This window comes from Humulus lupulus, chromosome 3 (assembly GCF_963169125.1).
Source record: "Humulus lupulus chromosome 3, drHumLupu1.1, whole genome shotgun sequence".
NCBI lineage: Eukaryota > Viridiplantae > Streptophyta > Magnoliopsida > Rosales > Cannabaceae > Humulus > Humulus lupulus.
The window spans coordinates 53,705,899-53,719,914 of record NC_084795.1 but is presented as its reverse complement, the minus strand read 5'-3'; the positions used below and the strand labels follow the sequence as shown (position 1 = coordinate 53,719,914).

Genomic DNA, 14,016 nt, shown 5'->3' with positions numbered 1-14,016 from the left:
GAAAGTTCTAGAAATAAGGAATTGCATATTTCTCCTTACTCCATTCCAACTCCAAAGTTCTTTCTGGTTGGACCACAAAAATATCCACTTGTCTATACTTTCTCCTCATCATATCTTCAGCCATTTTAATCACTTGTTTATCACCAACTACCATTTTAGAAAAATTCAAATCCTTCTCCTTAGGCTTCCACAAAAAAACTCACATGAAATTTATACACTAAGCATTTCACCATCCAATCCAACTCATATCTACTGAAGTAATCAGTGTGATTCCAGTCAAAAAAAGAAACTTTGCCTCCATGATATCTTTTGTTGCCAAATGGAGTGAAGAAATTTCCTCCATGGTGCATTGCCACAGTAAAATGGCCCCCACACAGATCTAGCATATCGGATAATAAAAAAATACAAAGAAAGTTAGTGGGAAAATGGACAAACTTGTGTGATATTCGACAAAGCACATTACCCAAACAAAACAAAGATTATCCCACAAACATACATGCACAACACAGTCAAACAAGTGAACCCCACTTGCTCAACATACAAGTCCAAAAAAAGATTCCAAAGTAAATGTTTCTTTGAGGTAGACATAAATGTCTAACTACCTAAAAAAAAATACATATTTTTGCCCTAGCAACTATAAAAATCCTCCCCTAAGCTCGTATACAGACATAACCATTTCATTCCTCAAAACAAAATGTCTTATTTGCAATACCAAGAAAAACCCAAAAAAACATTGGCATTAAGCTTAGTTTAGTTCGTTCGTGGCTTAACATATTCAGGGGGATCTTCGTCCTCAGTCCGAAGCACGTGCATTTTGTTCCAGTTCCTCCTCTTCCTGCTCTTACTCATCATCCTCTTTGATCTTTCCAGACGTAATCTATAGTCTCCATAAATTAGTTTCAAAATAAACTTTGAGTGTGGGTTTGCTTTTTCTACATGAAATGTGGGTATAAAGAAAGCATATGCTTTTTAAGCCACTGGAAAACTTTTTTTTTTTTTTTTGCAATTTATATTTTAAAGCATATGTGTCTGGGTTTGTTGAGTAGTGACGGAGACACTGTTCATGTGGGTTTTGGTATATTCACCGCAAAAAATAAAGATTGGGTATTTTCACCGCAAAAGTGGAACATGAAAATATTGGGTATTTTCGCCACGCAAAATCCCTATAAAATATAACTAAAACTATATAAGAATATATACAAATTAACCTAAATTGATTCTAAAATTAAAAAATAGTTTTATCTAATCAAAAATATTTTTAATCAAAATATTTAAAGTAAGAATAATAGCTAAAAAAATTTAACTAGAAAAAATGATTAAAAAATAATTTTTTAATTTTTAAAAGACTTAAATTAATTGAAAAAAAAAATTACTAGACTTAAATAAAACTATTTTTTTTTAATTTGACAATTAATTTAAGTTATTTTTATATATTTGTTTATACAATTTTATATATTTTTCATAATTTAAAATTAACTTATATTCTATAAAATAACTAAAATTGTATAAACAAATATTTTTTTATTAAATAAAACTATTTTTTTATTTTAGAATTAATTTAGGCTATTTTTATATTTTTCCAATACAAATTTAGTTATTTTCATAATTTAAAATTAACTTATATTAAATTTAAAATTTTTAGGTATTTAAGTATAACAAACTATGAAGTTTGGATAGTTTTGTCATAAAAAAAAAATTTGGGTATTTAAGTATAACAAATATAATGCTTGGGTAGTTTTGCCACAAAAAAAAAAAAGTTTGAGTATTTAAGTGTATTGAATCATAAAGTTTGGGTAGTTTAGCCTCAATTAACCCAAAATAAAATAATAATTAGAATATAAATTTGCGGCAAAAGTCACTAAGTAGGAACAGACCCAGTTGTGGCCATATGGGGGCTTGAGCCCCCTCTCAAAAAATATATATTATATTTTTTTAATTATTAACTATTTACCAATTATTAACAAAAAACACTACAAATATTTTTTTTAACAATTAAGCCCCACAAAATATATAAAATTTCTAAAAATAACTATAATTTTTATGAAGTAAACAATTGTAATTTTTACGTTAATTAATATCATTTAATACATATAATTTTTATTTTAAGCCCCCATGGAACAAAAATCTTAGATCTGTCGCTGGTTGTGCTTAAGTTATTAAGTAATTTTTTAGCGGCTAAAGTCAATAAGTAATCTAAAATTAATGTTGCACTTAAGTCACTAAGTAAATTTTTTAGTGGTTAAAGTCATATTTTACACTAATTTAGTACAACAAAAATCAGTAGGTAATCTGTTAGATTTAACGAAGGAGTAGTAACAATCACAGCAAATTAGTATAAAATGTAATATATTTTTATTACCGAAAAACTATTTAATAACTTAAGTGCAACTTTTTAGACTAACTTTCACCTCAAATATCACTAATAATCTTATTTGGTCAATTGATCGTACTCCAACCGAGTTTCTCCACAAAAGATTAATTTGTGCACTAAAATTAGAATTAAAACTCTCAACTTCGACCATTGTATTGGCACATCGATGGTGACAAAACCTTAGCTCAAATTCAATTCTCATACACAACTCTCACCCAAATTAAAACTCTTTTGTGTCACAGCTAGCCCCTCAAATAATGACAAGTCACTACAAGAAAAATCAGCTTTAGAGACGACTTTATTAGGAGTGACAAAGTATATAGCAATATCAGGGATGACACGTTGTGAGTCGCCACTAATATTCTAGAAAATTATTAGGGGCGACAAACCCCAATATTAGAGGAGACGTGTCACCCTTGATAATGAAATATTTTATCAAAAACTCAGAGGGAAAATTGGGGGGTATTTTGAAGTTAATGAAAAGTATCTTAGTCTCTCTGCCCGATCCCTCTGTCTCTCTTCCTCTGTCGCCTGCTCCTCTGCCTGCACCACCGCCCCAAGCCCACTCCGCCCAACCCCTTTCCTCTCTGTCGCCGCTTGCACCACACCGCCCAGCCCCTTTCCCTCTGCCGCCGCGTGCACCACATTGCCCAACCCACTCCTCCCTCTGCTGTCGTCTACTCCCCGCCATCTAGGTCACCGCCTCCCAGCACCAGATCTAGGTAAGTATATATATATATATATTATATAAGTATATATTTATATATTCAGATAAAAGAAAAGTATATATATAAGTTTTTATTTATTTGTTTGTTTTATATATATATATATGTATATTTTATTAATATTATTATATTGTGTGTATAGGTTGAAGGAGAAAGGCATGGAGGAGAGTTATTTTTTTATTAGGTTTTTTTAATTAAATTATTTTAGTTAATAGAATATATATTTAATTTTTAAATGTTTGAAATATTATAATTATTAGTGCTATTATGTGTTTAGGTAATATTAGTGTTATTATTTATTTATGTAAAAAAATAAATTTTGAATGTTACTAATATATATTTATAAAATTTTATTGTTAATGTATTTAGAAAATAATATGGGTTTAGTGTAATTAATATATTTGTATAAAAATATATTGTGAATATGCGTAGAAAAATGTATAATATAATGTTAATATTCTGGGAATTTTCTGAATAATATTTGCAATTTTTTAAATTTTTGGGATAACTTAGAATATAGTCGTTATTCTGCCAAAATTTTGTTAGAGTTAAGGAACTAAATATATAATACATAAAACTTTGAATAATTTGAATTAACAAAATCAATTAAAGAATAAATTAAAAAAATTAGATAAATAGTTTAAAAATAAATTAAAATATTATAATTTAATTTAATAGTAACAAATTTAATAATTTAAAAAGTTTGATAAATAATTTTAAAATAAATTAAAAAAATTAAAATTAACAAATTTAATGATTAAAAAATAATTTTAAAAATTAGATAAATAGTTTAATTTAATAATAACAAGTTTAATAATATAAAAATAAATTAAAAAAATTAAATTAATAATTTAATTTAATATTACCAAGTTTAATAAAAAAAATTATAATTTCATTTAATTTTAACAAATTTAATAATTTGAAAATTATTTAAAAAATTAGATAAATATATTTGTGAGTTATTTAAAATTGGAAGCATTTTTGTGAGTTATTTACAAATCTGAAATTTGTTGCGCGCTCCCTAACGAATAAGGAAAATCGACAGAAACAAAAGTATTGTACAACATAGGGTACAAAATCATTGGCGGCCATCCGTTCCGAAAGAGTAAGTTAAAGTTAAAATGTTATCAAAATTAGTTTTTTTTTTAAATTATATGTTCTCCAACATTTAGATTATATTTTTTTAGGCAAACCCTGACCTTATTGAGACATGGAAGGACTACTACCGGAAGAAGGCAACAAATTATTTTGTGAATGATGATGCTCGCCAAGATTATGTAAGTTTAAATTTTCTTTTTTAATATTCATAAAATTATATTTATTGTTATTTTCTCTTACGTTCTTTTAAAATGGGAAAAATTAAAGGCTGATTATGAGTTACAAACTTAGCAAGCATCCGCTGCCACTTCGAATGAAGATAGTTTTACAACAGTTGATCAGGTAAAGGTGTTACAAAAAGTATTGGGTCAAAGGCGTGGACATGAGCGAGGAGTGGGTCGCAAATTGAAGGGGTCGGGGTCATCATCTACCCAACGCTCTCACTTTAGCGAGTCTCAATCCCCTCCTCAACGTTTTGATGCACAGTACGATTATTTGGTGAATACAGTCAAGAATTTGACTGACCAAGTCAATTTCTTGACCCAATTTTTTCCACATATATTTCATCCACCGAACGTTCAAATGCTTGATAGCGACAACATTTTTGGAGGTTCGTCTTTTCACCCTCCAGCTCCAGCTCCAGCTCCAGCTCAAGCTCTAGCTCTAGCCTATCCTTCCATGTACGAGGCAGCACCGTCTCAACCTATGGCACCTCCATACATGCATGGAGCATCACCATTACCTTATATGTGGTCGATTCCACCATCTTCGCAGCCGCCGTATCCTTACATGTATGCAGCAGGATCGTCCACATTACCTCCTTAATACCCATAGCCGATGCCACCGCAGCCACCACAACCACCACAATCACAACAAGTACACAATATGGAGGACGAGGCAACTAACTTAGGAGAATAGCTAGGTTTTTATTATTGTTAGTTAATGTTTAATTATATTAACAATATGGATATTTTGTTACTTTCGTGAACTCATTTGAATATTTAATATAATATTTTCATATTTAATATTTTTTTTTTAATGATTTAATTTAATTAATAATATTTTAATTTTAATTAATAATTTTTTTATAAATGAAATATTATTAGGAGCGACTTTTAAAATATTAGAGGCGACACATTGGCAAAAAAGTATGTCACATGTGAAAACATTAGAGGCGACATATCAACTTTCAGAGACGACGGCGTCGCTCCTGATATTTTAATATTAGAGGCGACACATATGTCATCCCTAATATACCCATTAAGTGCAATTTATTAGGGGTGACAGATCAAGGGTGAATTTTTTTTACCTTTAGGGGTGACGCATGAGTGTTTTTTCTTGTACTCAATGTTGCCATACTCTCAAACAAATTCTAACTTGTATATTGTGTTAAGTATTTATAGAAAGTCTCAAACAATTAATATTGGAACGAGAGTTAGAAAGTATAATTATTTATGAAGGTCTTAGAGTCTTAATTAGACGAAACCATAGCGCACCCTGCCACCTTAATTAAGCTAGCTCTTCAAATAATTAATCTTAAATAAGTGCATAAAGAATATATTAGACAAATTGTTAATTAGGATTAAGACACAAATTGATATGCAAAGTAAATCTAAAGACGTAAGCAAAATTTAACCACGTAAGCATAGTCCTTGAGTTTTTGTAATTAATAAGCTAGGCTCCGGAATCATCAATCAACATCTTTTTCTTTTTATTTATATATATATATAAAGATAGAGGTAGATTGTAATACAAAACTTATAATAAAGGCTTCAAAATTAAAGTTTTGATAACATTATAAGTTGAAAAAGAAATGCTATATAATGTAGGGACAATGGAACCATGAGGACGGCACGCATGCAGTAGGATTGTCTGCTGAGGGCAAATGTGAGCTATTAATATTGATTCATATGCACAAGTCTACGCAACTGAACATATAAATATATATATATATATATTTATAACGAAACAAGCCTATCTATATAGTAGTTATAACATATATATATATATATAAATACACATGTATATGAATGATTTACGTGTTTGGCCCAATGATTTTATGATGTAGGTGCAACTAATAGTTTACTGCGTAATAATAGTATGTGTATGAATTCATAACTCTACGTATCCAATGAACAGCGTAATGTGTATATTGTTTGAATAGTTATAATTTGTGCCAAAAAAATGTAGTACCAATATCAATGCACTTAATTCATGGTAGGTGGAATACGTCGCTCATTTATATATCTGTGTGTATATATATGAAAACATTATCTTTTACGTGGCCAAAGACTAAATATTTATTAGAGTTTTAGTTGTTAATGTCAGACTACTGCATGCCCGTCCTTCAAGTAAATTGTGACAAAAAAGTATATAAATTGCACTTAAGTTATTAAACAACCATAATATAAACAAATACAAAAACAAGTCATTATAAAAAAAATCACGTCTCGCTAGCCAAAATGTTATTGAATTTTTAGTCCTGCGTCACTGTTGAAGAATCCAACATAATTACAATCACGAAGTCAGATATTTTGTTATATAAAGAAATATGCGACAAAACTGCTGAATGGATGCTATAATTTATTTTCAAAATTACCTTACTAAAATCTTTTTTTTATTTTTATTTTATCTCAAATTTTTATATTACACTATATATCAGGTATTTTATATTTTCTCTATATTATTTAAATATTATATTTTTATTAATTAAAATAATATAAAAAAATTGATTTAGAGAAAGAAACAAAATTCAAGGAATAAAAAAGTATTCAAATTGTTTAAAATAGAAGTAAATCATCTTTATATGTAGAGATGGAAATGTGTAGAGGTAAAATAGAGTATTACTTTAGCTCATCCAATAGAATGGTCAAAACCCCTTCTTTCTTCAAATTTTTAAAATTTTAGCTATTATACAACACTTATTGAAAGTGCTGAATATTAACAATAAGGAGTTTTTTGCCACTAAAAATTTTAGTTGTGTATTTAAGAACTACAAAAATTTCTACATTCACTGCAAATTTCCATTGTATTTATATAATATATATATATATAGAGAGAGAGAGAGAGAGATTTGTGGGGGGCAAATATGTATTATATTATATTCTTAAAAGGAAACATTTTCTTTTGAATTTCTTAAACCTCCAGTCCAGGGTCCACCCTAGATAATTAAATCAACTAGCGTATATAATGTATATAGTTTAGTTAAATAATAAAGAGTTGAGTGTTAAAAACAATAGTAATAGGATGAACAATACAATTAAGCCCTATATATAAGCTAGCTTGGCCTTTGGCTTATAAATAACATGCATACCACACACAAACCTACAAACCTTTTTACCTCTTATATATACTTGTTTGCACCTGAACTCATCGTGGTTCACGTGTGCCTGGTCAACTATATATAAATATATATATATGTATATATCCCACCTTTTGCCTCAAATTTGAAACCTGTACGTACGTACACACAAAACACAACAACTCTCAAGTCTCTACATATCATCACTTTCTTTTTCTCTGTCTTGTATTCCCCAACTCCATCTTTTTTCCCCCAAAATATTCTTTTCTGGACTTTGCTGGTCCAATCTAGCTTCTGCCATAGAAACAAATTAACTTAACTAAAACACATTTAAAATCCGAGAGGATATGGGCTGCAGGGATGGTAATGAGATTACTAAAGTGCATACTTCTCTCAAAGATATTAATCTTCAAGTCATTACGTCGTCTACTTTCAGTCCCAAAAACACTACTTATTGCACCAGCCTCCCCAACTCTTATTACCACACTACTACTTCTACTCCGTTAATTAATCACTATCCAGGTAATCATATCACATGTATATATGTTTGTATATTTCAAACACTATTGGGCACATATATATAATTATTCTAATATTTGATCAGATTATAGTAGTATTACTACTACTGATATCAAGTACAAGCTGGGTCCTCACCACCACCACCAGCATCATCATCATCAGAATAATATTACACTACGTAGTCAAGTAGGGGTACCAATGCAAAGTTCACGGTGGACGCCGACGCCGGAGCAGTTGCTTGTGCTGGAAGAATTGTACCAGCACGGAAAGCGAACCCCGACGGCCCAGCAGATCCAAGAGATCACTACTATGCTCCGCCGCTTTGGAAAAATCGAAGGCAAAAATGTGTTCTATTGGTTTCAAAATCACAAGGCTCGGGACAAAAGGAAACGACGCAAATTGTTGGAGGCTGCTGCTCGTTCCCATAAACACTTACTTGCTACTCCACCAGGTACGTATGTACATATTATTATATCATCACTCACTCACAAATTATCAACATCTTATTATAATACTGCTTAATTACGGCTCAAAATTAAGATGTAATAATCACATATAGTTAATAGAGTGGAAACTCTATATATATAGGATACATCAATGTAGATATAGGTATATTATTTGTTAGTTGCTTTAATTAAGTAACCTATACCTATACATTATTATAATATCTTTTAACAAAGGAAACATATGTATGTACTATAACTTGTATATAATGTGTGTGAATTATTATTACTTAATAATTGCGATATAACTAATTAGTGTTTTGTCTCTTGTAAATAATAATTATTATTATTAGAGTTGTAACCAGCTTCTTTTCTAACAACTGCTCCCCCAAATCTTCTATATTCAATTCAGTAAAATAAAATACATAGCGTCATTTTTAAAAAAAAAAAAAAAGAAAGAAAGAAAAAAAAAGGAATGTTGACCGTTCTTCTTGAGACATTGTGTTGTAACAGTACTTGGGATTTACGTATGCTTAATTTGCAGAATTGTCTTCAGGATCGAGAGTGACTGGTCTTGGAGTTGAGCAGACAAAACAGGAATCCTTCCCATACATCACCAGAATTTCAGAGGTACATATTAAATACTAATGTCACTTACATAATCTTACTTTACTTTTGTCAAACATTTGAAAAAGAAAATTAAAAGTAATGGTCTAGTTTAATTTCTCAAACTTATAGTATAGTACATAGAGACCATAATATTATCCCTATAGAGACAGTTCGAAAGAGAGATAGAAAAAGGGTCTCCAAATTAAAGGAAAAGGACATAAGCTTTTGAAATGTTGGGAAAAGTAGGTTCAAAACCTGTTTTAGGGTATGCTTTCTGTCGGGATGTACTTTTTTTTTTTTCTTTGGTTTGCTCTGTGAAATAATAATCACTATCTATCTATGTTGTCTTTAAATATTGCTTGTAATTTATCAGGAGTTTGCTTCAGTTCCTAGAGTAGCTATTGAAGAGGGCTGTTCAAATACGTTGGCTCAACTTGAAGAGAAAGAGTTGGGCCTCATAATAAAGAGCAACAACAACAACAGTGAAGAAAGTTATGCCACGTGGAACCCTATGGAAGTGTCCTACTCTTTCCCTGATAATTTTGTCCTCAATTGGGCCAGCCCCACAGTGACATCCTTCACATTAGAAGGAAAACCCTTGGACAAAACACAACAAGAGTCTAACTTTTCTTTAACATCCAACAACAGAGCAAATGAGGAGGATGGGATAAAAGAAAGTATTGAAACTCTTGAGCTCTTTCCTCTTAGGAGTGACAATGTTAAGGGTTCTCCTTGCACTGAGCACACTAAGATTACTTCATACAGAGGAGAAGACTCAGACTTCAATGAAGAGCTTTCTTTGAGTTTCATCTCATCCTTTAATGAATTCAGTAAAGAAGTTGGCCATGTTGTAGTTAGGCCTTAAAAGGTTGGTGGTGACTGGTGATGTTAAGAAGACTCTTTCTTTTGGGATTGGCTTTTCGTGTTTTATTCTAAATCATGCATGAAATATGTACCAACTACACCACAACCACACCAACAAATGGAATGAACTGAACTAAATATATGTAATAATGATTATAGGACCCTTTGTTTTTTCCTTTCCCTGTTTTCCCTTTAATAAGGTAATGAAAGTGAGCGAGATGACTTTAGCAAGTGATTACTTGGTTTTAAATTTGAAATTTATTTATCGACATTCTTGAATTTGTTCTAAAATTTTCCTTTTCTTTTCTTGGCTTCATTGTTTATGACTGTAAAAACCATGGTGGAAAATAGTCTAACTTTTAAAGAGTAATAATCCAGACACACCAAACTAGTGTCCTAGCCTTACTCCAAATTATAATTCATCTTAACAAACAAACAAGCACAAGTTTTGACAGAGTTTCTGTTTATGCTTATAGCAAATGAGTCTGTAATGATAATGAAATTTACTTAACCTGAATAAAAGTTTATACAGAAAACCACTTTACAGAAATGAACAAATTTATTATTTTGTCTGCCCAAAACATTCTTCGTACAGATTGATTATTACTGTCCAAAAGAAAAAAACAAAAGGAAAAAAAAGGACTAGATGAGCCGTCACCATTACAAGGTAGGAATGCACACAGTGGAGCAAATCCTTCAGCTTGAGATTCAGATACCAGCCTCATAACAGATTAGCTCATGCCAGATTATGATGTGTAAAGAGGAGTTGGCTCTACCTTTCGCTTGATCCTACAAGGAAAATTAAGATAAAACAAGAGTGCCAAATGCAAACAAAAAGTAAAGCAGATGAAAGGAATGTAGAAGCATAAAAGATGAAGCTTTCATGTACACAATAACAAGTTACTCATTATGATAACTAGACTAGTTGGATGTAAAGTATCAACTCAATCCATTTCTACTCGTCCTTTCAATAAAGGAAGCATAATTCTTTCCATTTTTTTTTTCAATTTATAAATAACAATGCTTACAATGTTTTGATTTCATGACGATATGAATTCTAATAGTTGGTAGTATCCTTGAAAGTTTCTTCAGCATTAAAGCCACTAGATAAAACCACTTTGACAATTCTAGTAATTGGAAGGAAAAAGACCAATCAGACATCCCCGAAAAGAAGAAAAGCAAGAGAACAGCAAAAGATTATTATCTTTGAACCTTAACTGCTGAGGTAAGTGTGGAGCTGAGTACCTAGTAGTTTCATTTTTCATTTTCTTGAGTTCACATAATTCCATAGCAGAAGCATGCAATTGAATTATTTTCCCCAGCCACTTAGAGCAAAAGGCATAGATGTTTAAGGATTTCATAGACACTGACAGGATGCTTGATAAAATGTATATTCTATATATATATATATAAATATATATATTTTAAGTTGAAAAAAATAATAATGTATATTTCTTAAGCTCATCTTCAAAAGATCATCGCCTTACATACCTCAATTTGAAAACAAAAAACAGAAAATGGATGTGTTACTACGCAAGTTCTTAAGAAACTTTTTTCTTAAAGGGCATGATAATATGTTTATTATTGGTGCACCGTGCAAGCAATTATTTTCTTGGTTTAGTTGTTTTTCACATACAGTTTGAAAGGAAATAATGAAAAAAAAAAAAAACAACAACAACACCCAAAAAAAAATTCAGCTGGTTTCTTTATAGTAAATACTGTGAAACTTGTAATCTGCAATTTACCAATTATCTTGAGCCCAGGTGCAACCCTCCGTATCTACAATATGCAAGCCATAGGCATGCCTTGATTTAGAAGACTGGTTCTCTAAACTGTTGGGTTCATGCATGAAAAAGAAAACAAAATTAAGGACACTATTGAGACCATTCAACTACGGATAAAACTTATAGTACTTTGATCTAATGATAAAGGTGAACATCCCAACTGACCTTTGATGAATTAGATCACCATGAATAACAACCAAAGAACCAGCTTTTACTTCTATAGGCACAAAATCTTTGAGATCATAATCAGGGGAAGGCCGATCAAAAGTTACCCCATTTTCACCTCTAATGAACCGTCTGACAAGACCATCTTCATAGTGAAAAAAACACAAGACACTAAGATCGTGTAAAAGTTTACATAAAAATAAATTAAAGGGAGCTGGGAAGTTTTAAATACTTTTATGAGATCCAGGAATTGCCCAGAGACAACCATTCGTTGTTGTTGCATCCTCTAGGGCCAACCAAAGCCCTGTGCAAGTTTGTGGCTCAGTATAGAGAAACGAATTGTCTTGATGAGGCACTACCTCACCCCCAATACCTGGTTGCTATCAATTTACAAAAAATCTCAAAATCAAACTTCATGTTAAGAAATTTGTTGTGTGTTCAATATATTGAATACGTCAAGAACATAACAAACCACCTACTGAAAGAATATAGAATACCTTAAATATGTACATAGATTGAATAATAATTGGCTTCTTATAACCCAAAGAACAGAACAAACTGCAAACTTTCTCAGAGTTGGAGAAGTTTTTAAAAACTGGATCAATCTCATGTAATGCTGCGTAAGTATGCCAAGTTCTCAGGATTAGTTTCCACAAGAAAAAGCCAGAAGACGGAAAGAAAAAAAAATTAATTTACATGCAAACACATAAACAAGAAAAGCTATAATCCAAAATGGGGTTTGCAAAACTTACCATGGCCAACTTTATTAATGGACAGTTCCTTTGGTTGCTTTAAGTTTCCATCTTCCTCAAAAGCTTTTTCTGCCAAAAATAACAAGTGGGCAACTTCAATACGATGCACACATAATTATCCTAGGAGAGAATGATAGTAAATGATCCTGATTTTTTTAAATTGACAATTTTGACAACTGATAAACCAATATCATAATTATGTTGATATGCTATATTTTTTAAACTAATAAACAGAATCACTAGCTAAATTAACAACTGAAAAATGGGCCATTTCCCTAAGATAAGATCCCTACAAAATCCTTATTTAATTTTTCTTTTCTTTTTTTCTCTTTCTGTAAAATGAAATACAACAAAACTATCACCAGTCTCGTTTCTTCCTTTTCCAGTATCATCTTTGAATGTCAATGAAAAAGTAGCAAGTAAAACAAGCAAAGTTCACCACACCTTCGAAGAAAAACGAAACTTTCTCGGCGCTTTCATAGAAATAGTCATCTGTCAACTGTTGCTGTAAAGAGAGAATTATAGATTATTAATTGCCCTGATAAATAATAAATTTGGGGTGAGAAAGTGAAGTAAACCTGGTTTTTAGTAGAGAAAATAGAGGCGGTGGTTGAGTAGTCAAACTGGTTTAGCAAATGTTCCATTCTCTTCCTCAAGCTCTCGACTTCCTCGGCGCTCGCAAACGATTCCATTACAATATAACCTTTTCAATTCAATTATGAATTAAAACAATTAATTCAAAAAAAAAAAGTTTTAGGGTGAAAAAAAAAAAAGAATGAGGATTTGATTCCGGAAATAATGTTTACCATCGGAATGGAAGGAGTCGAGCTGTGCCTTAGTGAGATTGCCGACGATACCCATAATCTTAGTACTATTGATCGAAATCGAATCCTTTGCCCTAGAATTTGAACACCCAATGTTCGTAAAACAGGGACTGGGTGTATCGGGGGTAATCAGAGTGCTTTTTTTATTATTTAGGTGGAAGAAAAAATTAGTTAGTCAAACTTATGATTCAGTAAAGTAATTATTAGTTTATTATTTTTATTTTTTGACAAATTATTAGTTTATCATTACTGCCATCATTTGAGTTTGAGATAAGATACTGCTGGCGTGGAAGTCGCCACTGACTTTAACAGTTTAAAATGGATTATAGTTTACAGCCATTTAGTTTTTTTTTTTTACACACAACTTATGAATTCTCCATGAAAGAGATAAAATATTTAGTTTTTTGTAATATCGACAAAAAATTATTTAATAGTACTGATGTAAAGTAATATTTTTTTACTATTATATTTAATTATTTTATTTTTTAAAATAAATAAAATATTTTAAGAAAAAAATAGAAAAAATTGATGTATGGTATAATAAAAAAGTTTGAGGAAAAT

The 14,016-nt window shown here is 30.7% G+C and overlaps 2 protein-coding genes across 3 annotated transcripts; one reads left to right on the top strand and one right to left on the bottom strand.

Annotated features, from left to right (window-relative positions):
• Positions 1-7,542: 7,542 nt before the first annotated feature.
• On the top strand, positions 7,543-10,180 carry LOC133822710 (WUSCHEL-related homeobox 6). Of its 2 annotated transcripts, none has more exons than XM_062255145.1 (4): positions 7,543-8,017; positions 8,100-8,465; positions 9,014-9,087; positions 9,440-10,180. In XM_062255145.1, exons 1-4 carry the CDS (start codon positions 7,843-7,845, stop codon positions 9,929-9,931), a joined length of 1,107 nt encoding a protein of 368 aa, XP_062111129.1. In that variant the 5' UTR covers positions 7,543-7,842; the 3' UTR covers positions 9,932-10,180. The 2 variants fall into 2 exon arrangements, with proteins under 2 accessions (XP_062111129.1, XP_062111128.1); XM_062255144.1 differs by having other exon boundaries at positions 9,002-9,087.
• A 230-nt stretch (positions 10,181-10,410) lies between these two features.
• Positions 10,411-13,641, bottom strand: LOC133822709 (phytanoyl-CoA dioxygenase). The gene is made up of 9 exons (XM_062255143.1): positions 13,438-13,641; positions 13,210-13,334; positions 13,076-13,136; positions 12,632-12,700; positions 12,377-12,495; positions 12,112-12,259; positions 11,880-12,024; positions 11,676-11,762; positions 10,411-10,719 (listed from the first exon to the last, which is right to left on the bottom strand). The coding sequence occupies exons 1-9, from the start codon at positions 13,490-13,492 to the stop codon at positions 10,677-10,679; spliced, it is 852 nt and encodes a 283-aa protein (XP_062111127.1). The 5' UTR covers positions 13,493-13,641; the 3' UTR covers positions 10,411-10,676.
• Positions 13,642-14,016: the final 375 nt, after the last annotated feature.